At 40.5% G+C, this 27,201-nt stretch overlaps 1 protein-coding gene across 1 annotated transcript; it reads left to right on the top strand.

Annotated features, from left to right (window-relative positions):
- The first annotated feature begins 201 nt into the window (after nt 1–201).
- Nucleotides 202–26,993, top strand: Fam241a (family with sequence similarity 241 member A). Its single transcript, XM_076574973.1, has 2 exons — nt 202–360; nt 25,350–26,993. The coding sequence occupies exons 1-2, from the start codon at nt 217–219 to the stop codon at nt 25,593–25,595; spliced, it is 390 nt and encodes a 129-aa protein (XP_076431088.1). The 5' UTR covers nt 202–216; the 3' UTR covers nt 25,596–26,993.
- The last annotated feature ends 208 nt before the right edge of the window (nt 26,994–27,201 follow it).

The following is a 27,201-nucleotide window of genomic DNA, read 5'->3' as shown; positions in this document are numbered from 1 at the left end:
CCCGGTGGCCCCGCCCTCGCAGGGCTCCGCCCCCCGGGCTGGGGGCGGGGCGAGCGGCTGACAGGAGGGGCGGGCGGCTCCGGCACTTCTGGCGCCCAGGCCGGTGGGCGCGCTGCCGGGGTTCAGGTCTGCGCCGGGCTCTCGAGCAGCGGCGTCCCGGTGTGGCAAGCGGCGACCGTGCGGGCGGGCGGGCGGGCGGGCGGTGTCGGCGGCGGGATGTGCTCGGCCGGGGAGCTGCTGCGGGGCGGCGCCGGCGGCGGGGAGCGCGACGAGGACGGGGCGGCGCCGGCGGAGCGGGCGGAGGAGCGGGAGCCCCGGGCGAGCCCGCGGCGCAGGCGGCGGCCGGACGAGGGCGAGCAGGTGAGCGCGGGCCGCGGGGCGGGCGGGCAGGCAGGCAGCTGGGCAGGCGGCGAGCGGTTGATGGGCGGGGCCGGCCTCCGTGGACATGCCCTCCGGTGCCTCACCTGAAAACACCCGGCAACTTGGGCTACGTGGGCCCTCCGCTCGGGTTCGGAGCTCTGCGCGCGCCCTGGACGGTGTAGGCGGCCGGCCGGCCGGCGCAGCGGGTGGGGAAGCCTGTGTCGGAGCCCCCGTGACACTGGGACTCTCCCAGAGCAAGTTTCACCGCATCGCCGAGCCGAGCTCAACTTCATTTTAGAAGTGAAAAAAGAACATTGCTTTCTGCCAGCACCAAAGCGAAGGAAGCTTTACAAAGAGGCCAGACATAATAGAGAGAGAAGCCGGGTACTTTTCAAGTTCTCCGAATTGGATCTCAGTTTGAGTGTAAAAATTGAATTCTGCGTGGGGCAGTTTTTTTTTACAGGCAGTTACAGTAATTGGCTACTCAGAAATCCTCCGGAGACGCAGACCTTTAGAAATCACATAAGTAAGCCTATACTCCTGGAATAATCAGTTAATACCCGTCTCTTGTCATCATTCCCTATTTGTCCCTTTTTCTCACATTTCGAAAACTCTAATGTCACTAACTAAATTAATAACTAAATACATTACTAACATAAAAACATTTCAACACGTTACTTAAGAAACAAATGTGCGATGTGGCCTTGGGCTTGTTCACCATGTCAAGAGTTATTGTTCATCTATGTGACCATATGTGACAGAATTGGTAGCTAGGAGATCTTGCTGGCTCCCTTTCTGGTGGCATTCCTGTTTAACTGTACCACGCTTGACTCAGTAGGTAAGGTCTTGATTTCCTCTTACCTTAATTGCTCGACCGGACAAGACAGCCATCAAAACCCTTTTCCAAAAGTAAATGTACGAATGGTTGTCGTGGCATATGGGAAATACTTCCCTTGAATGTCTCTGGACTTTACCAATATGATGACCTGGACAGCACCAGGAACTCTAGTCTTACTGAAACTGTTAATAGAACTAAGAAAAAGGATGAAACACAAAATTAAATAATACATTCTAGAAAAGAGATACCCTATCACATACCTGCTTCCTCCATGGTGTCATGAAATTTCATTTTCCTGCACTCCTTAGACGTTTACTTGAGTCGTTTTATTTTTGCTACATTGTTTACCTGTATACTCTAAACTCTCAAGTGGAATCTTACCATGTCAGTACCTGGGTAGCTCTTATCGGGAAGTCAGAATTGGTACAGACCAACCCACTGATGCAGAAAGCGAACTTCTGTGATCCATCATATTTTGGCAACAGTATCACAAAGCCTGTTTTCTAGGGGTTTTTTTTTTTTTACAACCTGCAAATGAAATTTTAAAATATATGCAATGCCACATAGATAGAGCTGTTTTTACATATACAGTTTCTGAAGGAGAATTATAGTTGACAACTATAAAACATTCCAAGGAGTCATTTTAACTTTTTAATGGAGATATTCTCTTGTTCATTTTTTTGGTTGGTTTTAAGGATGCCAGGACTCCAAATTATAAATGGGATAATTCTGGAAAACTGCTTCATATCTTTAAGTTTACACTGAAATTTTCTTTAAAAATCAAAGATCGAAACCAAAATGGAAACCAAACTAGCTTGAAATGAGGCAGGGGCCATTTTCCTGCTGTCTTTCTGCTTCGTGTGCTCAGCTAGTCTGAAGTTCGGAGTCTCAGCCTCTAGATGTTGAGAGGGAACTGAAGGCCACAGCCCTCCGAAACACCTTCTTCATCTTGGGTGGGGCCAATGTGGTTCGTTCCAGAATCACCTCATGTGAGCTTCGCAGCTTTTACAGTTCCTAACTTTGTGTGTTATATCTTGCTCTGTTTCTGTTTCCTTTTCTGATAAGAAGCAGGTCTCTCCCCGGGTCCTTCCCAACCTGTAGTCTCCACAGACATCTCTCCCATCATTTACAGTTTGTCCTTAACCCATACTCCGTTTAAAGAAAAGCTAAGTAGTATCCTGGCCTGAATCTTTGCAGGCAGGATGATTGATGAAAGAGATCCAGTTAAAACTCAAGTACTCTTCAGAAGGAAGCCTTGAGAAAAAGGTAACTGTCTAATTAGAGGTACAAGTCAAGCCTCTCAGAGATAATCAAGGGGAAGGAGCAATTGTGCTGCTGCCCTCCAGGCAACTGAAGAGACTGGGCATCGCTATTCCACAATGCTGATAAGTGTGTTCATGAGAGCGGATCCACGTATCCTGATAACAGTGACTATGTGGTGGCTTTATGGAAGACAAATACCCCGCTTGATAGCTGGAAAGCTAAAGGTCTCTGGGTTTTATTCTGTGTCTGTAATGTCAGTGGTATTTGCTTTATTACAACACAGATTGCTATTCTCAATAACCTGGGACAGCTGTACTTACAGGAAGCTGTTAATTTTAAGGTCTTTATTACTGTAAAAGTAATGTGTACTTCAGAAATTGTAAAAATGCATGTGAAGAAAATAGAACTTGTAAGGAATTAGTCCAATGCCTTGAAATCAAGCACTTGGTGTTACTGTATCTCTCTGTGTTTTGGCTTACCAATCCATCATGTGCTTTAATGAAGTTTTCTATCTGATTGAATATATTTAGAAGTTAGCATTATTCCCCATGTCAGAAAAGCCCTGTGAAAGAATGGTTTTTAGAGCTCCCTAATAGTTTGCTCTCCTAATAGTGTACACTTAAGTGGCTTCAAACTTTCTTTCATAAATAATGCTGTGTAAACAATCCCCCACTACCAATCATAACACTTCTGTGTTGAAATAGATTCCTAGAAGTGGAAAAAATAGGTCAGAGAGTCAAACTTCTGGAAGTGGCCTGGAACAGCCCAAAGAATGCATTAAACAAGTGTCCCACCTTTTTGTTATTGTTGTTTGCTTTTTGTTTTTTTTGAGACAAGGTTTCACTGTGCAGTTCTGGCTGGCCTGAAACTCGCTGTGCAAAACATACTGGCCTGGAACTGACAGAGATTCCCCCTGCTTCCTTTAAAATAATGATGCTTCACTTCTGGTTTTTGTTTTGTTTTGTTTTGGTTTTTTTTGTTTTGTTTTGTTTTTTGCCTTTTGCAATGCCTAGAATTTTACAAAGAACGATACTGGCTTAGAAATTTAAGTAAATAACAGGGACTTTCATGACAGTGTTTATCAAAGTTTTCCACAGATGATCTAGAAAAATAGTGGAGTAGCCTGTATGTCCTTTTTGATCTTATCATTAGAGGTAGGATTGATTCACTATGGATTGTGGATCCAGAGTGCATAGATTTGTACTTACAACTGAAGCTCTGGGGGAGTAAATTAACCCTCCTCTGTGGGCTTTAGTTTCTTCATTTGTATAATGAGAATGACATCAACCTCATAGGAGGGTGGGGAGGGTCACACGAGTTAGTAATGTCTGAAAAGTACTCTTAGAGTGGTCCCTAGTACATTAGCTACACACAAGTGTTAGCTCTGAGACCTAATGGTCAAATAAACCAGAACCGGAAAGAAATCTGACCAGTAGTTTGTAAGATTTTCCATATTTACGGCTAACAGGGAGCCTGGGCTGAAGGTGGCCTGGAGCAGTACCCTCGAATGTGCGCATTAAGTATCATCCTTTGCTAAGAAGGACTTCAGTGCAGCTAATCAGAAGTAAGGTCTCACACTTGGCCTCTCTTAACAGATTCTCAGGTGGTGCCAGTGCCATGACCACAGACCACACTTTGGCAAGGAAATGGGGGAAATATAAGCACACCAATCCACAGTATTCACTATAATTGCCCTTTAGCAATAGTATCAGTAATAGATGTATGTAAGGAAGTTATTTAGCAGATTTTCCCTGAAGTGTATATTTGAACTCTTGATCAGGCAGAGTTCAAAGGCAAAGTAGGCCGACAAGACAAGGAATTGGCTCTTGATCCTAGTAGTCTGTACCAGAGCAGAGAACCAGGATCTCTAAGCTCCAAAGCCAGTTCTCTTATCCTACGTACAGAGTCACCCACCATTCATGGAGAACCAACTCTGATAGCTCTGTTGCTTTCCCTTAGATTCTGTAGCTCAAAACTGAGTGTTTGTTTATATCCACATCGTTCCACATCTTTTAAAAGCAACTTGCAAACAAAACCGTGCTGATACTGAGTTTAGATGATCAGTAGTTCTCAACTGAAGACAGTTTTACCTTAGGATCCATGTGACAATGTGTTGACATTTTTGGTGGTTGATACATGAAGCAGTAGGTGCTACCAGGTATCCAATAAAAGTGGCCAGGAAGACTGCTAACAAGCCTATGATGTAGAAAACAGTTCTCGGCCGGGCGGTGGTGGCGCATGCCTTTAATCCCAGCACTCGGGAGGCAGAGCCAGGCGGATCTCTGTGAGTTCGAGGCCAGCCTGGGCTACCAAGTGAGTCCCAGGAAAGGTGCAAAGCTACACAGAGAAACCCTGTCTCGAAAAACCAAAAAAGAAGAAAGAAAGAAAGAAAGAAAGAAAGAAAGAAAGAAAGAAAGAAAGAAAGAAAGAAAGAAAGAAAGAAAGAAAGAAAGAAAGAAAGAAAAAGAAAACAGTCCTCTTGGGATGATTAGTTATGAAAGAGTAAGCTAGGTGCTGTAGTGCACACTTGTAATCCTAGCCAGGGCTACACGGTGAGTTCAAGGTCAGCTTAGACTGTAGTGAGTGAGACTGTCTTGGGAAGGGGGAGTGCCTAGAAGATTAGACAAACACACCTCTGGGTAGTCTGCAAGGTCACAAAAGGTTAAAGACAGATCATAAAGCTCTCATCTAGTGAATGGATTACTCCTACAGTGGATTCATCTGATGATAAACATCGGGAGGTGAGGGGAACCCTTCCTGTATGCCTCTTTTTCTGCTTCTGGCTGCCTAATGTGAACTGTTCTTTGCCATGCACTGTACACCCACCCTAACTCTGAATCCATGCGCCAAAATGAATCCTTACTACCTAGGTCAAGCACTTTGGTGAGAGTGATGGAAAGGAACCAATACCACCCAAAAGTATTATCTGGCTTAGAATGTCATGCATGCCAAACTCTACTCAAAAATTCGATGGGGGTACAGTGCTATAAGTTGTAGAAATTACCCTGCTAGTCTCTATCCCCAAACGAGAAGTAAAAATAGCTTCTATCTTGGCTTGAAGTCTGTATTCCCAACAGATAGTCCCAATTGACCACTTATTTCCGCGTATCTTCCAGCACCTCTAACTGCCGTGCTTTTTCTCCCCTGCATATTCTCTTCTGCGTATTTCCTGTTGGGCTCATTCTCTCTTTTTCCATATCTTCCTCCTCTTCTTTGTGGACATTATTCTGAAACAGCGAAGCTTTTATAGCATGATAGTTCTAAGTTTGAACCCTGCCTTTGCTGCTTTATTAACCTGAACCTGATGACCAGTTTCCTCAGTTGTAATAGGTATGGTGCCGTCTTAAGTGAGATATTCTTTACACAAATGCCCAGCACGCAGTAGGCCTTCAGTAAGTATTAGCTCCTTATTTCTACTTTGTGTTTCCTCTTCTTCACCTTTCCATCTGGTTCCGTTCTTATTCACCTCAACTAATCACATCATAAACTGCATTTTACCAAATGGTGCTCTCTGCTTTATGGAACTAATTTTATCTATTAAATAACTATTATAATTTTCTAATCTAAAAATTAGATAAATTGTTTTATAATTCTCTAAGAAAAAAAACTGACCAACTTAAATTTGTTTTGTTTTATAAAGATCTTAAGTTGATTTTTCCCCTTTGTATATCACTAATCTTTGACAGGGGAAAGAATAACCCCATAGAATACTTTCGCCCTTTCCTACGTGAGAGAAACAGTACAGCAAGATTAAAGGGACAGCTGAAGACACCATGACTGTCAGGTTGCCTCAGGGAGCATAAGTAGAGACCTTACCTTTGTCTGTACCTTTAGACCTTAGTCTACTATCTGCAGTTTTTGTCCTCTCTGGGCTCACAGTCTTATCTTCAATAGCAGCCATGTATCTGCAAAAACATATTACTTATGGTGTGTGCCTAACTGCCTGTGTAAGGGAGTTGATAAGACATTTGAAAATGAGCTTAATTAGATTCTCAATGAACTTGATACAAAATACATTTTCCACTCTGCGATCTAACTTTTTCTTGTAACTACAGGGCTTTTCTTCTTTTACTTAACGTCATTGGCATTTGTGTCTAGTCTTGGCCTAGGAAGAGGAAATGGCCTCCTTGTTTGTGTCTGTTTTCCTATGGCAGCAACTGCAGCTTATCAGAGTTCTGATCCAAAGGAAAGCACAGTGCAAGTGCTTTGAACTTTGGGAAAATAAAGAACAAATCTTTAATATCTACTATTGTAACGTAATTGTAATTAAAGTTTTGTTACATTTCCTTTGGTCTGTTTCTCTGTAATACCAGTTCTAGGGAATATTTTTCATTCTTCCAATTAGTAAAAGTTATTTTAACCTCTTTGTTCTTATGTTTAGCTACGTTTATGCCGACTGTCTACAGAGGTAGAGAACTGAAATCAAAGGTCTTGTGTATTATAAAAAATTACAAATTCCCTAACTCAGAATTTCTCATTCCATAGTTTTCAGAGGTAGTTTTTCATATATCAGAAAATAATCTCATACTGCTACAAATTGAGAATTGAGAGGGAAAGTTACATTATAGGAAAAATGTTTGTCTTTGGCTAGTTCCTTTGTGGTGACTTCTAGCTCACTGTATACACTACTGTCTATCATTAGTTCATACAAAGCCTTGTCTTATTTATGTAATTAATTTGTTTTTTTTTATCATATAACTATCCCCTTCCACTACAACTGTCTTACTATCTTCGATAGCTGTCATTGAAACTGAGCATATTTTTGAATATCATGTTATTTCATGTTTACAACTATGGATTATGGTTTAAAGTCATTGACTACAATTAGCTAAAATTAAAAATAAATAAAAATGCTAGTTTTTTTCAGTTTATAGTAATTTCAAAGACTACTTAAAATCTAGCTAATAGTCCCAGTGATTTTTAACTATTCCTCAGAAAGTACATTTACTTTTATTGGCTCCATCTAGTTTAGAGGGAGATACGTATAAAAGAATACTATAACTTTTCATATGGTGATAAATGACAAGCAAACTATAAATCTGCTGGTAAGCTATATCACATGAAATGCTATGATTAGGTAAAGCTTTATAAGGTTAGTAATTATAAATATATATCATTTTTACATTTGTAGGATATGATGTGATGTTCAGTAAACATGAAACATATCCAGTCCTATTATAAATAAAAGAACTTGGAAGTTGGGTAGATAGGGAGGTGGGAGAGGATCTCAGAGGGGTTGGGGAAGAAAAAGAATATGATCAAAATATATTATTTGAAATTCCCTAAGAATAAATAAAAACATAAAAAGAAATAAAAAATTAAAACACTTAAAAGTGATTTCCCCCCTAAAGTTATTAAAGAAAAAAAATGAGTGGTGTGAGTTTATAAAGTCCAAAAAGGAATATTCTCAAATAGGTACAAGTGAGTTCAATCTTTTGGTGGGAAATCTGTTTCACTGTTACTATCCAGACTATAAGATGCACTAGCACATCACAGGAAAGTTACAAGAAATCATGATGTACAAAACAGGCCAAGTGCCTCTCAACTGAAATCTGAAGTCCTCCAAAATCCAAATCCGATGAGATGCCACAGTGGTAAATTCCACACCTGACCTGAAGGAACACAATACAGTCACAACTCAAGTATACAGAAAATCAAGTATGTTCATTTATCCTTAGCCAAGGTTTATAAGGTATATTATAATCATAAATATATTTTATATTTAGTGATGTGCCCTCTTCCTATACACATACTTTTTATTTATTTTGACTTTTTGAGACAGAGTTTCTCTGTGTAGCCCTGGCTGTCCTGGAACTCACTCTGTAGACCAGGCTGGCCTCGAACTCACAGAGATCGACCTGCCTCTGCCTCTCTGGTGCTGGGATTAAAGGCATGCGCCACTGCCCGGCCGGCTGGCCCCATCCCCATTTTTATTCTATTGATCAGTTATGTTCTAATGCATTTAACAATGTAATAAAAATGGTATAACAACTGTGACAATTCTGGATGTTTCTGCAATCTCATAGAATCTAGGTCTTTAGGCATTCTACATTGGATTACTGCTCTAACAACCTGGCCATATACTAAAAGTGGGCTTTTCCTATCCACTTATATCATATTGAATGTTAATTACTTTAGAAGATGATTATAATGGTTGTACTACAGAAAGTTTTCTGCATTCTGTTCGTTGTTCGTTTTTGGTATTGCTTGGATATGTTCCCTTGATGACTTTTCATCTGTTCAATCAAAAATTCAGAGTAGAGTCACCTACTATTTTCCGGGTCCTGCTGTAGGCTGGTATACAAATAAAAATATGTTCAGAATTCTCCTCTAACTGATCTGGCACTATTCACGGGGTGACGGGAGACCACGCATAAAGGAACTAGTCAGTCAGTGGATTATGCGTACTGTGAAGAGATAAAGGTGGAGGAGACGGCTAGGGATGACAGGTGTGGGTGATCACAGAAGGGTCCACTGAGGTGGTGGTGGACCTGCTCAGAGGCCTGCTCACCTGCACTTTGCTTCGACTCCCTGGTAGGGTGGAGACAATCCGAGGCTCCCTTTTAACAATTGTGCTAACATACCTTCCCAATCTTGGTTCTCAATTTTAATTTTTCCCACCCATCCTTTTGATTCTCTATATTTTATTACTGTTTTACTCATTTCTACTGTAGCAAGTTCAAATCCTTCTTGAAAGATCAAAGGATAAGTCAATTATGAACCTGTTTTTATTATTATTATGATCATCATTATATGCAGGGGTATGAGTGTGCCACAGTGAAGGTCAGGGAACTGCTCTGGAGTCAGGTTCTGTCCTTCCGGCTTTGTGTGGGTTCTGGATTAAGCTCGTACTGCCTGGCTTGTGTGGCAAGCGCTTTTGCCCTTTGAGTCATCTCCCTGGCCCCTGGACTTCCCTCCCTCCCTCCCTCCCTCCCTCCCTCCCTCCCTCCCTCCCGTACGTATGTATGTATTTCTTGAGGGGCTGGGAAGATGGCTTAGTGTTAAGAGAGTTTGCTGCTGTTGCCGGGCGGTGGTGGCGCACACCTTTAATCCCAGCACTCGGGAGGCAGAGGCAGGTGGATCTTTGTGAGTTCCAGGCCAGCCTGGGCTACAGAGCGAGATCCAGGAAAGGCACAAAGCTACACAGAGAAACCCTGTCTCGAAAAAAAAAAAGAGAGAGAGACAGAGAGACAGAGAGACAGAGAGAGAGAGAAAGAGAGAGAGTTTGCTGCTGAATTTGGTTTGGTCCAGTCACACTAGCATATCACATCAGTGACTCACAACTACCTATAACTTTGGTTTCAGGAATCTGATGCCCTTTCATGGCCTTGGTGGGCACCTGTACACATGTGGTACACACATATTTAGGTGTAAACAAATACACATAATAAATATATTTTAAATCCTTTCTTGAGAATTATAACCATATCTCATAATGCATTTGTTAACATTTGTGTTTTGTTTTAATGTGTGGTTATAATTTGGTAGTAAGGGATTGAAAGGTTTGATCCCCTGTTGAGAAGGGGTGAGGGTGAGAAAGAAGATATGTTATTTTGAGTAAAGCACATTAGAAAAATAACCCCCAACACAATATTTTTCAAAACACTGTGGCACTGTTTGTTGGACTGATTCAGAATTTGCTGTCAGAATGCTCCTGTATGTGTCAATCCTGGCTGGCTGGTACTAGGGAAGTGCTGCAGTGTGTGTTAGGCCTCAATAGCACACGCCTTGGTATAGCATCTTTGTGGTGACAAGTGTCTGAGATACAGGTACTGAAGAAGTTTATCGAACAAATAGCTAATAAACAAAGAAAGGCAGTGAAAACTAAGTGACACGGATCAGATTTAAATGACAAGAACTTTTTTTCTGAAGAGATGAAAATTTAACCAATATATGACTTTAAAAATGAATCATTTTAACTGTGAGGTGGTGCGTGCCTGTGATCCCAAAACCTGGAGTGGGTGGAGGCAGAAGGATTTGGGGGAGTTCAAGGTCATCCTCGGCCACATAGCAAATTTGGCACCACCCTGGGCTAAATAAGCCCCGGTATCAAAGAAAGCATCTTCATCCTATTAACTATATAAGCATTAATAATATCATTAAAGTAGAATAAACCTCTACCTAGAGAGAGTATAAAGTAACTAAGATCACCGACAAGTAAATAATAGGAGCTCTAGCTTATCTATCAGGAGGAAATGACTTGGCGAAAGTAGAGCAAAGGATGAAAGAGGAAGACGTGGAGAAAGAGCAGCAGACTTTCAGTTACACTTCAGACAATGCCGTTCACTAAAGCAGGCTGTCATGGGAAAAAAACACCTTGAGACTGAATGATTCAGTTTGGTACTGAACATGTCATCTTTGGGGTTTCAGGATCTCTGCTAGGAAATGTTGAACTGCGATTGAGCATGTCACTCTAGAAATCTGAAGAGCTGCATGGGCTCAGAAACAGTGCTCTGAACTGTCTCTTGTGATTAGGAAGGCAGGGGAAGCTGTGTTTAAATGTGAGGATCTGTATGCCTGCCTTTCTTTACACACGAAGCAGCTTGGTGACCGAGAGTTACTTTGCAGACCACACAGCACCTGCCTTGCTTGTAATGTGTAGTCGATCATTTGTTAACCTGGAGCAAATTGACTGAAGGGTCTGTTTGTTGTCAACCTTACATGACAAGGATTGTGACTCATCAGAGTTAAAGCCTAGCAGTCAAAGTTAGGTGGTACTCGGGTACAGCAAGACCCAGAGTGTGGTTTCCTGAAAGAAAGCAGCTGTCAGTCAGTCTAGCAAATTCATCAAGTCTGTGCAGGCTCGTTTGCCACAAGCAGGGCGTAAAATACCGGTACGAAACTTGCCACGAGGAAATGTTTTTAGGTTTGGAATGTAACTATAGACTGTGTGTCTAAACAGAAAACTTGTTGTGAATAGCGTCATCGTTCACCTAAAACAGCAGATAGACTCTGATAAAGCCAGTTGACTTTATTTATATGTGCTATTTTCCAAAGATCTTTTTATAAGACATGGAATAAACCCATATTGTTTTCTTAATTATTCTAGTAATTATTTACATTAACATACGAAGTAATGAGTTTCCCCATGGCCTGCTCACACATGTATATGATTGTGCTTGGTTCCAATTGTCCCTCACTCTCACTGCCCTCTACATCTGCAGCCGGTCTCTTCCCTCCTCCCAGCTAGTCTCCACTTCTGCCTTTTTCATTGTCCTCTTTCCTATGTTCTTCAGAGTTCTTCCTCCCCCTCAGGATCCACTTTCTGTTTTTAGACTGACACATGCACACACATAAACACGTACACAGTTTTAAATCTACGTTCCACATATAAAGTCTGGCTTACTTCCCTACACATAAAGGTTTCCAGTTCCAGCTATTTCCTATAAATGTCAGCTTTAATTTGCATTTTCCTAATGGCTAAGGATATTGAATACTTCAAGTATTTTTTTTTTGCTATATGCATTTTTTTCCTTTTTAAAAAAACTGTCCAGTTCATTTTCCCATTTGTTGACTGACATTTGGGTTGGGCATTTAATTTTTACAGTTCTTTTTATGCCCTTGTATTAATCTTGTCTGATGTGTAACCGGCCAAGATTTTTTTCCTCCTTATCAAATTTTATTTAGCGTCATGGTAGCTGAAATAGCCTGGTACTGACAATGAACTTCCTCTTAGAATTGCCTTTACTTTATTCTATAAGTTCTGGTAAGTTGTGCTTTTATTTCCAGTTGATTCTATGAATTTTTAGATTGCCTTCCTTATTTCTTCAATGACCCTTTGGTCATTCAAAAGTGTTTCATTTGTACAGTTTCTGTGGTCCTGTGTGTGTGTGTGTGTGTGTGTGTGTGTGTGTGTGTGTGTGTGTGTACATGTGTAGGGGTATGCATTCACATGTGCAGAGGCTAGAGGTCCACATTGGGTGTTACCCTCAGGACAGCGATCCATCTTGTGTGTGAGACGAGGTCTCTCACTTGGACTTGGAGCTCACCAGTCAGGCAAGGCTGGCTGGCCAGAAAGTCCCCAGGGAACCACCTCTCTCTACTTCTCCAATGCTGGAGTTAGAGGTAAGCCAGCTACACCTGGCTTTTTATGTGGGTGCAGGGGGCCAAACTTGAGTCCTCATGCACAGCAAGCTCGGTACCCAATAGGCCGGCTCCCCAACCTTTCTGTGGTTGCTCTTCCTAAAGGTTTCTCCTTTTGTTCCACTGTGATCTGATAAGAAATTATTTGAATTATCTTATATGTGTTAAAGCTTGCTTTTTTACCTAGACTATGTTCTGTTTTGAAGAAGAATCAATCCAAGGTTACTGAGAAAAAATGTGTATACTATATCTGTTGGGTGGTTTATTCTGAAAAATATCTGTTCCATTTGATTTATTGTAATCCAACTGATATTTCCTTGTTTTTCAGTTTTAGTGACCTCACTAGAGGTGTGAGTGGCATATTGGAGTCACCCACTGCTTTTGTTGGAGTCACCCACTGCTTTTGTTACCTCGATCCATTTGACCTTTGTGTCCATTATGTCCCTTAGTTCTTTGCTTTATGAAATTGGAAACCCAGCATTGGGTGTGTATATTTACAATTGTTATATATTCTCAAGGGATTGTTCTCCTTACTAATATGCAGTAACCTCCCTTAGCTTCTCTCAGGAATTTTGATATCTACTTACCAGGTATCAGAATAACTATGTCAGCAGGTTTGGGGTTTCCATCCACTTTACAGCTTGTTTTTTATCCTTTAATTCTGTCTGTGGGTGTTCCTTGGAGACAACAGATAGCTGAATTTTTTTAAGTTCAATCAGCTAGTCTGCATCTGTTGGTGAATTGAGGCATGCCATTAACATTTAATTTTTTTCTTGAGAGACATTTACTAATTCCTGTAATTTTCTGGGTGTTTTTCTTGTTGGAGTGTTCTTTCCTCTGTCCTCTGTTAGCATTAGGAGTCAGCTGCTTTACCATGTTGGACGTGATGGATTCCTTCCTAGCTCTCATGAATTCCTCCGTTCCCCTTGTGAAGCGTGCTCTTCTGAGTACCTTCCTCCCTTCTCTGTGCGCTGTTCCTTTAAGTACCTTCTGCAGTGATGGCTATAGAATTGCCTTCCCTCTGCTTGCCTTGATATGTTATTTGTCTGCCCATTTGAAGGGATAGCCTTGCTGGAAACAGCAATCTTGATTGGCAGTTATTTGCTTTCTGGGCTTGAAATATAATAATTACAAGCTTTTCTGGCTTTTAGAATTGCTGGCAAGACATCTGATATTATTCTGATGTTTCTGCCTCTGTATGTGACTTTTTTTTTCTTACAGTTTTCAAAATATGTCTTGGATTGTTTTTTAGATTCTGTGTGTGTGTGTGTGTATTTGTGAATGTATGTGTGGGGGGGGTATTTCCGGTGCAGGCCAGAAAAGGGCATCTGATACCCTGGAGCTGGGTAGCAAACAGGGGGGAACCACCTTGATGTGAGTGCTGGGAACTGCACTGGAGGCCCCTGGAAAACAGTAAGCCCTTTTAACCACTGAGCCATCTCTCAGCCCCAGATTCTTATCTCTGATGTCTTGACTATTAACATGGTATGGAGAAATTTTAACTTGGTCATATGTCTTTGGGGTTCTGCATGTTTCGTGTGTTTGAATGTTGTGTCTTGCTCCAACTTTGGGAGGTTTCCTGCTCTAACATTCTTAAATAGATTCGCTGTGTCTGCAGTGCTTCTCTCCCTCCTTCCTGTGTGTGCTCAGGTCCGATCATGTCCCGGAGTGTTGAATTACTTCAGTCAGGCATGCTTCTTCTCCCTGTTGATGTTTGATCGTGCTGTTCAACCTTGTCCCCCATCCCCGACTTTTTCCTCATGTATTCTTTCATTCACTGGGCCAAGTGTGTTGGTGATGCTTTTCACTGTGTTTTTATTTGATTCATTTGTTTCTTTCCCAACATTTCTATTTAGTGGTTTTGGTTTGGTTGGTTTCTGGGAGAATAGGTTTGTTGTTGTTTTCTTTCTAAAGTCTCAATATCCTTGCTGAATTTTTTTTTCATGTAGGTAACTTTTCATCTGTTTTGTTGACTTTTCCCTCTCTGTTGCTGGCTTTCCTCTCCAGGGGTTGAGTTAAATATGTTTGCTTTTTTGTATCCTCTTTGAGATCATTGATCAATTTTTTTTATCAGACAATGATTGAAATTTTCATCAAGCAGTTTACATATTTCAGTATTTGAGTTGGGAGTTGTGATCTAGGAGAGTCTTTTCTTGTATTTCTTGAATTCTGCATTGAACATTTCCTTGTTCATCTATCCTTCTGGCATTTCAGCATGGGATCTTGCTGGGCAGTCTCAAGCCCCAGTGCTGGCCACAAGGAGATAATGAGCTGCTGTATCAACAACATCTGCCAATGCAAGAGGTAGAAACACACGTAACACCCATCACAGTCACCAGTACGTCACCAGTGACTGTAAGACATCTGGAAGTAAATGAATGAGAGAAAGAAAGATGACATGGAGAAGCAAGAAGCAGAGAAGCAAAGTTAAATAACTGAGGAAGAAGAGGCGAGTGTTATGGACAGGAAGGGGAAAAAAGCAAGAGATTAGGGGAGAAAGAGAGAAAAGCAAAAACAAGACATCTCAATAATGAAAGTGTCCAGAAACAAAAATGGATATATGTAAAAAAGAGCAAAAGTTAAAGCATAAGAGTACTTTCTTTAAAAAAAATAAAAGGTAAAGTCAAAACACTACTGCTTTTGAGGAAGATAGAGGAGAAATCATGGAGCACAAAGGTTGAAAAAAGTGAGGGGCCTAAGAAAAAGATCGTGCCTCATAAATGTGTAAACAATGTTCGATAAATGCATGAAGGGAAATGCAAAATTTTAAATGTCGTATATTAATGTTAAAATCCTCTTACACACTGAGTAAAAAGTGGGGACAGCAATCTAAGAGTCAAAAAAAGATATCCAGGAGACACTGAAGAAGTCAGTTTAAAGCATGGAGGGGAAGGGCAGTAGAACGTGTAGATTCTTTCCTGTGATTATACAAGAGTTGGATATCCACCAGGCTGTCTCGCAGTAGCTTTCTTTCTTTCTTTCTTTTTCTTTGCATACCAGGAGCCTCTGTACAGACGCCCTGGTGTGGCTAATGTTTTAGCTGGAGGATGTCTTCCAAATGCATGAGGGATGGGGGAAGCAATCCCAGCAGTGAGGCTGTACAGGCATAGGACCCATCTTCATACCTTGAAGTGTTGAGCCCTCCACTGGAGGGCTGCAGCCTTCGGTGTCGAGTATACTCCAGGAACTTCTGAGTGCTCAAGTTCCACAGCAGAGAACGACAGACAAGGTGGCTCCAGAGTGGGACGTGCCCACGGGCCTCAGACACCAGGGTTACTCTCAGATGATGGCATCTGTTGCCAGCCTCTTTCTAGGGCCTTCCTTGCCGGAGCCAGTGTCCTCCCAGCTACACCGTTAGACTGCCAGTGCCTGACTCTTGCTCTTCTAACTCTCTCTGGGCCTCCTCTTACCCAGGAGTTGTGCCAGGCCAAATCAATATCTCCCTGACTTGGTCTGAGGCCTGTGGGGTCAGTTTTTAACAGTAGTTCCTCTCTCAAGATGGCTCCAGGCCCTATGAGTCATAGAACATGACAAAATCGCATTTCTCCATTACTGACCCATACGCCAGAGAAATTACTGTCTCACCAAAACCCGCAGGGGGATCTGAGGCTCATGAAAGCTATGGACTTGTCCTGGGGGTGGGGCTGCCCAGCTTTTATCTGGCTCCCCTTTTAGAGGCTTTTGCTTCCCTCCCATGGCCAAGGAAGAGCATGGAAGAGGCGGAGTTCGGTTTCACTGCATTGCCCATCCTGTTTTTCTGATCTATTCTGGTACCTTTTCATTCCCTTTGTGGGTTTCCCAAGCTCTTCCTTTCTGTCTCTCCTTGGGAGACAGTCTGCTTTTTCATATTCTGACTCTGCTTCCTCAGCTCACAGAAAGGCAGCCCTAGCCTGCTGTCTCACACACAAACCCTTCATTCATTCATTCATCATACACTTTCCTTTATCTACAAGGGCAGATCCCCTGCAGGTTCGTTAGTGCTATCAATAATGAAAGCTATTAAAACCATTTCCCCCACTTAGTCCAATGATTGATAACTTAGACACTTCACTTAATAAGAATTGCACAGTGGTTATTTCAGAACACCAAAGAAAAGAATCAGCCACGTCACTAGACTTGACAGAAAGATCAGTACACAAAACAAGAAGCTGCTGTTGAACAGGATGTAATGAGCAACTCCCGAGCCTGGCTGTATGAATAGTATTTGTGTACGTTTTTGAAAAATTGTCAGACTCATAAATAATACTGACTTTAATGAAACAAATCCTACTATAGGCCTTAGAAATTAATGAGAAAAGAATTTTAAAGAAACTTGTTTCTAGCAACAACCTTTCATATATTTGAATATTTCTTATAAACATCCCAGCATATTCTAAAACAAGAACAACAGAGCTGATAAACATCTGTAAAGCTGTACTTCCTTGGCCAGGGTACAAACTGGAAAATGTTGTTCTAAACTTTAACAGAAGGGTATTTACAAACCACAAATTTTTTAAAATCCTTTTCAATATATTCTGTTCAGACAGCTTAAATAGCAGCATCAGTACTCTGAGGAGCCAGCCCTCGTCTGGGCAATGTTCTGTCCAGAGCTTCTGATTCTGCAATATCCTTGCATGGTTTTTCTCTAAAGGGAGGTGTAACTTGCCTAAAATTAATCTGTTTTTGTTTAACTCAGGCTCTTTTTTTCCTTCTTTACTGTAGGAATACAAAGTGTATGTTATAGCACAAATCCATGAGTGGGCCTGGAGAAATGTCTCAGTGGGCAGAGCACTCACTGTGCAAGCCTGATATCCTGTGGATCCTCAGAACCCACATTCTAAAAAGCAGATACAGTAGTGTATGCTACTGCTATTCTATCGTGCCCTACTGGGAGATGGGCAGCTGAGACAGGAGAATTGCCAGAACACTGTGGGCCAGTTAGCATGATGTGTGCAGCAGAGAATAACAAGAGACACCCTGTCTCACACAAGGCAGGGGTGGAGACTTGAGGTTACCCTCTGAGCCCCATATTCATGGTGTGCATTCATGCACTATTGACATACACATGCACAGACACACAGCAAAACATGAATATGTAAATAGGAAGACAGGATTATACATTTCATCTTACACAGAAATAGTAGTATATTAAAGAGGGAGAACATAAGAGTGAAAAAGATTTGGGTCAATTCACATGAGAAACTGGATGAACAGTTACTGAGAGGTGACTGAAAGGATTTGGGGATGTGGGAAAAGTACTAGGAACCATGAGACATGATCCTCTTATAAAAAGGCATCTGAATACAATGTTTACCAACAACACGTAACAGCCTAGCAAAAGGAGAGGGGAGATTGGGGGCCCTTCAGGAGGAATGAAGAACAGTGTCTATAAACGCATAATTGTCATGATAAGCTAAGGTTCTAAGCTGCAAGGAGAAAATACGAGCCAAAAGAGCTAAATGTATAAGTAATTCAGAGGCTTTCAAAATTCTTAACTCCTTAAAAAGATAGTCAGTCCTGCTCATTGTCCCCTTGTGTATAATGCTATGTCCTACTGCTGCTTTGCATGCAAGTCCCTTCCCAAGAAGGTAACAAGGCAGTTTTCAAAGCAACCTTTCTTTTGAGAGGTTGAGTGGGATAATGGAGTAGATTTGGATTAAGTGGAAGAAGGAGAAGACTTCAATATAAAAGTCCTTAGTTACCCCCAATTTCTTTTTCTCATTTTTCTTACTTTTTCACTCTCTGTAAATATAATGGATTTTTTAGAAACAATTCTGATGTCTGTAGGCAGCCTCGCCATAACCATTGGCCCTCACTCTGAAGTCCTTTGCTCTGAGATAGTCCTAAGTACATTGCTACAAAGTCAAGAAGAATTTTGTGGGGGAGGGATGGTAGTTAGCTCTGGTTGACTGAAATACATTTCTCTCTTTACTGTATATAGTTAGAAGACTAGAAAAATTACTAGTCTATGAAGTTTCTTATGTTTCTAGTTTTTTTTTCTGTTGATTTTTATTTTTTGTGGCAGTCAGGAGTGACTTTAGGGTACTTTGGTGAACTCTATCACTGCTTAGAACTTGACCTCAGAACTTGAGATCCTCTGACACATCCTCAAGTAGCTGGGATTTCGGACCCGAGCTCCTGGTTACATGCTTGGTCTTTTTGCCACTGCTCTTGCCTTTGTTTTTATCTGACAGACAAGGATAGGGCTAATGTTAGAGAATGATTTGAATTTTGCTTCTTCTTTTTTTTTTTTTTAGAAAACTTTAAATCCTGACCAAATCATAAATATCACAGTTGAATGCAGGTGCAATATGATAGCCAGCCTCGTATTAGGCCATTTTAGATTATTTTTTTACTATATAAAATGGATATGTGTAGCTATTTAAACTGCTGTCAAAACTGATATATTAAGGCCATTAGAATATGAGTGATGACACTGTTGATTTTTATATTGATAAGAAGGCGTGTGCCGATTAGCACAGGGCCTTAGAAACATGGTCCTTGGAGCCTTGCTGCCAAACGCATCTCCTCCACCAGGGATAAGATGGTTGTGACGAAGCTACAGATCCCTCCTCTTTAGTCTCTTTTTTTTAATTTATTTATTTATTTATTTATTTATTTATTTATTTCTTGGTTTTTCGAGACAGGGTTTCTGTGCGTAGCTTTGCGCCTTTCCTGGAGCTCACTTGGTAGCCCAGGCTGGCCTCGAACTCACAGAGATCCGCCTGGCTCTGCCTCCCGAGTGCTGGGATTAAAGGCGTGTGCCACCACCGCCCAGCCAGTCTCTTTATACACTGAATAGCAATATAGTTCAAACTGTGACCCATGAGCCCTAGATAGTTAATAAATTAATGATTGTTATAAAATCAGTTGAAAACTTTATTTCAACATTGTCTGTTTGTCCATTTTCAAGGTTAACATATTTCATTTTCAAGATAAAGAGAAATAAAATGGAAGAAATTAATCCTTACAAGTAATTAAATATTGAAGTAAAGGGTTTTCTTGTTTGTCTGTCAATGGATGGCTTTTTATTTTCTTCTCCAAAGAAAACTGATGTTCTCAAACTAAGTGAAGGAGCTAGGCCACAAAGAATTTGATTGTCTTAAACAAGACTACGTGGTGGAGACAATCAGGTTGTTTCTGTGCTACAAATCAATTGACCAGCCCTGTAGAAGGGGTAGATAGGATGATAGTCTCTCTTTGACAGGACAACATTAGGTTTTTCAAAAGGAACCTGTGGTACAATTCCACACCATCTGGTAAACTGAAATACCAAGTTGTTCTAAAGTCCTCTCAGTGAGGGTTTTTTATTTGTTTGTTTCTTGTTAGTTTCTTTTTTCAACCACAGAATAGGTTGTGCTATAATAGAAGGCAGTTAAACACCTCGTTTTTTAAAACAAAAAACTAAATATTTGAATACTCAGATTTTTTGCCAGCTCTCTTCTAAATATTTTTATTCAAGTTAAGCCAAAATACAAAAGCGTTTTTGTAATTTTTAAAATATCACATTTCCGCAAAAAAAAATATGCTTACTTAATACTGCCTTCTATACTAGATTGCTAGCCTTTTGAAGTTAAGGTACAGTCATTTATTTAATGCATTATTGACACCAGGAAAAGTGTTTGTTGAATTGATTTTATTGGATAAACATATTTTTGAAAGCAATAAGATGACAAATGTGTTGAATGTAAGTGAAAGCTTAAGGCAGCCTTGCTTTTACTTGTTTTAATGTGTATAATGTCCTGTAGGAATGAAAAGGAGATCATTTTGGCACAGAACATTCTTTGTTTAATTCTGACACCTGAATTTCTTAGTTTTCTGGAGCTCTTACATATATATGTTATTGAAAGAAGATACTTTAGTTATACTAAAATGTTTTAACAAACAAATTTGTGTATGAAATTTGATCTTTTAGACATAACTAAGGGAGAAAGGACCGTTTAGAGATTAGATTCCCATTAGCTTCCTGTGGGCTGAATGAAAAGTGAATCAATTGCTAGCTAAAGAACATGGTCAAATCTGCAGAGCACAAAAGGAAAGTTGCCTGTTTAATAGTCTATGTGAGAGATAATGAAGAAGGAGAAAGAGGAGCCTTTAGGACCGAGAATTATCTGACTAGATTATCTAAAGCCAAACTTTTATACCCAGAATTTGACCATTATAGGATATTAAAAATAATAAACACTCAGATTGCTTAAAATTCCAGACTCATTTCAGAGCGCTAATTTTCACCATCTAAAAATCCTCTCCTTCAGCCTTATAGAAATTGGCCTTCAATTTGCCATCAAAAATAACTAACATCCACAGATAACCAGTATCAGGCTTCTGGAACAATAAGGAATTCAGCAGACTCTTCCTGCAAAGGAATAGTTAACTGGTGAGATACTAAATACAGCAATAGTTTAAAGTGTCTGGGGTCATTTTCAAGGGAGACAGCAAATGCAGAAACATCTATTCAGGCAAATCTACTGTGTCTTCCTAAGGACGGTGCTTGTGGCATTTGAGTGACACCCCACTCCATCATCATTGCCCCTCATGGTGCTGCATTAGAATTTCCATACCTATCTCTGATCTAGAGCTAGAACTTCACCTGAAAGGTGGTCTCCCGTGTGTCTCACCTCTTCCCTTCCCTTCCAGCTCCCTGTGTGGAGCTCTTTTCTGTGGAGGCACAGCCAGTGGGAAAGGCCTGTACCTCTTCAGCCAGCCTCCACTGATAAGGGAATATAATTCATAAAGGGGCAGACAAAAGAAACAAGCAACTGTGATCATTGTTTTAAAACTACACCAAGCTGGACATGCTGGAAAAACAATTTATCACATACAAGAGAACTTGGGGAAACTAACAAACTGACTTATCAGAAACTGTCAAGAAAAGAGATTGGTTGAGAGAGAGCAGAGGCCAGTAGACCAGAATGTCATTGAAGCTGAAAAACCATCGACAGAAGCAGTTGGATAAACAAGTTGAGAAAATCCAGCAAGCTTTGAGCTGCCATTTATCTGTCCCTCTATTAATAAAGCGCAGTTCACAAACTAGTCACCAGTTCTGTCCAAAAAAGCATTGTTATTTGTTATACATCCTGGCATGTATACTGCAGTAAATTTACCTTCCTTATTTTGACTTTCATGGGTTCATATTACCGAAGATAAATCCAATCTCAGTTTTTACTGTATTCATTTGTATCCTCTGAATATTTACAATAATGGTTTATCTATCTATTTGTATGGACTATTTTAAAACCATGCCTTGTTTTTTGTTACTAGGCTTATGGAACCTGACCTCTTTAGGTGTGGTTTCTAAAATATGAGACCAAGGTAATTATTTTAAGAATTCTTCTCAAAAAAGTCTTACCTTTAATTTGTTACCATTGAGGAGGATTTTGAGGGCCAGCAAGATGGCTCAGCTGGTGAAGCTGCTTGCTGGACAAGCCTGGCAACATGAGTTCAGGCCCCAGAACATGTGTAAATGTGGAAGGAGAGGACTACTACCCAAAATCTTTCTCTGAGGAGGATGTGTGTGCCGTGTAGATCCATGCAGACATCAGACACTTGCATGCAACCATAGTAGTAAAACCAGAACCTTTTAAAAGGATTTTGAATAAGTTGGGCCACTCCTGTCGGGTTTTTTTTTTTTTTTTTTTTTTTTTTTTTTTTTTTTTTTTGTCTTCATGTCTTCAATCATGGACAAACAAGGGCTGTCAGTGCCTCACTGAGAACACTCTAGTCGTCCTGTGTAACCCTAAAAGGAGCCGTCCTTTTGACAAATGGTCTTTACTGGAGCCTCACACACAAAGAAGAAAGTCTGGCAGGAACACGGATGATTAATGTCAGAGCAGGGAAAGCTCCATCTGCATCTCTGCTTCGGTTTACTGTTCATGTGAAGTAGATTTTCATACTGCAGTTATGCTAGGTGTGTTTCTTTGCTGTCTTCTTTTTGACATTTTAATGTTAATTCTAGTCGCTACTTTATAAGCTATGAAAATGTACTAGTCTACAAATAGCTTTACCTCATTTAAATTTTTACACAAGATGAAAATAGAAGTTTGAACAGTTTTCCTGTTTGATAAACTTACTTTAAAGCTGTTAGAAAGGATGTAAAGCAAGACTCATACTGACATTCAGTTTGCTCTCTTAACGGGTTAAACAAAACGTTACCATAGCCCTTTCCCCCCAGAGGTGAAATATATAAACTGTATCTAAAAGCTGAGGTATTCACCACTTACTAGGTACTAGCAATGTATGGGGACGAGGGGTGGATCCTCACAGACCTGGCCACTGCCGAGTATAAGTCAATGCTGGCAACGTCCTTACCTGTACACACACACACACACACACACACACACACACACACACACACACACAGATAGAGACCGCTGGGGAACTCAGTCAAGGCCGTGCTGTGCCTGGTGCAGAGCAGGTGCTCAGTGTCAGCACCTCTGCCACCTCATCACTAGCACTCCCGAGATCACAGTTACCCTGGAAGGAACAGACCTCTGACAAAGCACACAAGGACCCCGAGACTTCTCTGTGGACACGGAAAGCACAGCACTGAGGTCCACTAGGCCTTGCTGATCTACCAACACTGCCCATGTCCTCCCTTCTAGTCTATACACAATAGAATAGAAGCAGGCTGCAATAACTACAGCTTGCCCAAATTTACTTTCTCCCTTGCCATATCAGTCCACCAACCCCTGCAGGATCCTTGCTGTCATTACACCTGGACTGCAGAGTTAACTAATTCCCTGCTGGAGTCAAGTATTGTAACACCTGCCTCTTCCCCTGAAAACCTGAGGCACATTCGCAGACGTAATTCATTTTACAAGGACATTCAAGTAAATACCTTTTATGTTTGGTCTGGGTACTTAGTTCATACTAAAACTAGAAAAACACTAAAAAAAATCTTAGAAATCTTCAAGAACTGCTAAAAAACGGAAGTACAATGAGTTCATAGATAACAATCGATTATAAAGAGGGTTTTTTAAAAAAAAAACCCTTTAAAAAGAAATCAAAAACACTATCAACATTATTAAACACTGGAGAAATCAGGATGTGGACCCAGAACAATTGCCAGCTAAATCAAAGATTCTTCAAATGCTGCTATGGAGGGAAATGGCTTAATATCAGACAAGGACAAATTTGCAGGTTTTAATTTAGTATGGTATCATGTAACACATAAAAGTATGAGACACTAATAAACATAAGATTAATCCATGCAAATTACTTTCTCTTTTCCTCTGTGTGGTGTCTTTCTGGTCCTTCAATGGGCACAGCCTAATAAGAACCAGAAATGTTTGCAAAATTCCAAAGGACTGTTCTCTTGGTTCTATTTCATTATTGTCATGAAATACCAGAGACAGGCTGATTTATACAGAAAACGTGTTTTATTTAGCGAATAGGGTTTTAGATTCTAAAAAGCTATCTTGGCCACCTCACCTCAAGGTAGACTGCAGTCTTAGGAGCCATCACTATATGGTGGAACAGGAATCCAAACAAAAGCTTGGCTGGAACAAGGCCTAAGCCTTTCCTAACAATCCTCTTGAAAGAATTGATAATCGTTTTTTAGAACTCCCATTTGTCCTAACCAACCACTAAGCCCACCTAATAAAGCTTTCACCTCCTTTCATACCAAGCCCTCAACACATAAACTTTTGAAGAAACAAATATCAAAATCACAGGAGTGGGTTGGAAACATTAAGAACCAGCGTGGTGTTCTGAATTGTAGTAAGATTGGGCAATAACAAAAATCAGTACTCTTAGAAGATACCGTGGGTATACATGGAGGTTTACTGGTGCGCCAACTTCTCAGTGGGCTTTCTACCTTGTGTAAAGTGAACCCTGTTTCAAAACTTTGTTTCCCCTGTTGAGATTAACAGGAAGCATTTACAGTCTCAGTAGTGTTTTGACAGGAAGCTATGCAAGGGCTCCAGGTAAGCCTGCAAAGCTAGCCGAGCCTTCAAACAAAAGATCACAATAGCAGTGGCTGAGGACTACCCCATAACTGGTCATCCTCCAGTCAGCTAAGCTGGAACTGTTCAAATCTAGTTTGCTGGCATGTCTTCACCAAGACAGAGGGCCAGGAGCCCTCTTTCACCTAACAGGAGATGGGCAGAAAGGTGGCTCTGCAACCAGGCTCTCAGAAAAGAAATCAAAGCACCCGTGTTCATCTCCATAGGCACCTTGGTGCAATTCCAAGCATCTGGAGAGGGCATGAGGATGAATGAACTGTACCCACGTCTTACAAGTCAGTGGCCTAGTGAGGGATTTAGTAGTGCTAAGTCTACAAAAATCAGTACGTGCTTTCTCTATTAATAGGATAGATAATATGTCAATCCAAAGGAATAGTCCCATTGTCTGAACAAGTACTTTCTTCTACAACACAAATTTTTTTTCTTATATTCTTGGAGATCAGGAGTCTAGATCAGACTGATGTGCTTCTTTCAAAGGTCCTCAAAGATCTGTCCTTTTTCTCCTCCAGCTTCACAATCTGCCTGTATTCACCACTCATGGCTCCTCCTTCCATCTTCCAACCAGGAACATAGCATCTTATCATGCTCTGTACCAACTCCCTACTGTAAAGGTTCTTGTGGTTAGATCAGTCCATGAGGGAGTTGAGGATGGCCCCCTTCTCAGCACCAGGGCCTTACTTGCATCTGGAGACTACCTCTGCCATGTGAAGTTACATATTCAGAAGTTGTGGACATCTTCATAATAAGTATTTATTTACTAAATGATTACCAGAAGTGTGTGCATAGTTACTTGGAGAAGATGCATTTTATTAAAGGTATTTACATGTTTCTTATGTTCATATCTTGGTTTGTCTGTTTTTAAGGATGTTGAAGAATCACAAAACCACACTGGCGAACCCATTGGAGATGACTACAAGAAAATGGGAACACTTTTTGGTGAACTGAACAAAAACCTCCTCAACATGGGCTTCACAAGGATGTATTTTGGAGAACGAATTGTGGAACCAGTAGTGGTCATTTTCTTTTGGCTTATGCTATGGTTCCTTGGCCTACAAGCCCTTGGACTAGTTGCTGTTCTTTGCCTTGTCATTATTTATGTACAGCAGTAAAACACTGGACATTTGGTAGCCATGTATGTAACTGATAGAGCTATACACTTGGGCTTTTGAAAGCCAAAATGGTTTGACATATTTCATATTGTGTACTGACTGTTTTGTAATTAAAATTATAAATGAATTTCTTTAAAAAGCAACTCTTTGTTATAACAAGGATGAATATATATTTTTGACTATATATTAGCTTATTCAAACTCTTTTTCACTCTTGTGATCTGTACCTACCTTGAGACACCTTCTTCCCAATGCCACATCTGAACATGACCCAACAGTGATGGGAAATAGCATGGCACGGAGCTGCAGTGAAGCGATATAAATCTTGTAAAGTTCCAGTGAAACATTTTGGAAGAAGAAGGGAAAAGTAGCTAAGAATAAGTTTTAATTAGGAAACTGTTCCACCCCCACCTCCACTGAAAAATCCCATTTGGGGAGGATAATTTGTCTCTTTGTCGTTTCTGCGTAGTCCAAAGCAAAGTAAAGGAGAACTGCCACATACCGCCATAGTGCCGTGAAAATGAATAACGCTAGCTGTTTCCAGAAGACTGACAATAATATATTTATTATTGTTGGTGAAGTTTGGGGGTGTAATGTAAGTTTTTTATGTGTTATCTTTGGGCCTTCATTACATTGTTTGTAAAGTTAGAGACGACTCTGGTGCTCATTTCTCCTTGTGAGTTCTAAGGCCGCACGCCTGGCAGTGCCTGTAATTTGTACCTAGCCAGTTGCATGTTTTTCCTAGAGGTGTTTTCAGTGCATTTGTTTCCAAAAGTTTATAATTTTATAGTTCTTTTCTAACAATTATTCTAAGGTTTAACACAATGCCTTTCCTGTCATAGCATGGTGCCCACCCCTAAAGAATGATTTCTATCATATAATAGACAAAAACCAGATCATTTTTCTTGGATATCTGTATTGAAGAATACAAAAGTACAGAATAAAATCACATGCTTAAATTGAGAACTCGGTGGCCACTTGTAATATTCTAGGATTAAAGCCAATTGGCTAGCCATGTTTTTTACTGTGTACTGTGGGGTTTTATATTGAAACAATCATTTCTTTAAATATACTTTGAAAATGAAAAGTGACTTTGATACTTTTGATTTTGTTAAAGTACCTGAAATCTTTACCATTTTGTCTAAGAGTCATCTATTTGAACAAAGAAATTTAAATACAAAAATGGGGCGGCGAGGTATTTTTGTTTGGCAGGACCTTAACTAAAGCAAGAGGGTGTTTACTAGGCCACTTTGTAAAGTTCTTACTCATGCAGTCTTAAACATTATTCTGTAAGAAATTCTGAAACAGAAAATTATGAAAACAGGAGCACTAACATGTATTGTGCATCTGTGTATTGTGTATAAACATAGGCCTCTAAAATTTGGCTTTTGAAAAACAAGAGTTTGTACTATATTGTGTTTTTATTGTGTTTGTGATTGTTTTTGTAACCACCTTTCTGACTTGAGTATCAGTGCAGGGTGTTTGGGAAAAGGTCCCCTTTGTGTACAGTCGGAGTGCAAGGTTCTAAAAGAAGCCATGAGATTTTGCATGTGTGCACAAAATGCTAATGAGTACATTTTTCCCTAGTGCTACCAGGAAGGCTAATT

This window comes from Peromyscus maniculatus, chromosome 6 (genome assembly GCF_049852395.1).
Source record: "Peromyscus maniculatus bairdii isolate BWxNUB_F1_BW_parent chromosome 6, HU_Pman_BW_mat_3.1, whole genome shotgun sequence".
Lineage (NCBI taxonomy): Eukaryota > Metazoa > Chordata > Mammalia > Rodentia > Cricetidae > Peromyscus > Peromyscus maniculatus.
Note: the sequence above shows the minus strand (reverse complement) of the source record. Positions and strands in the feature narration are given on the sequence as shown.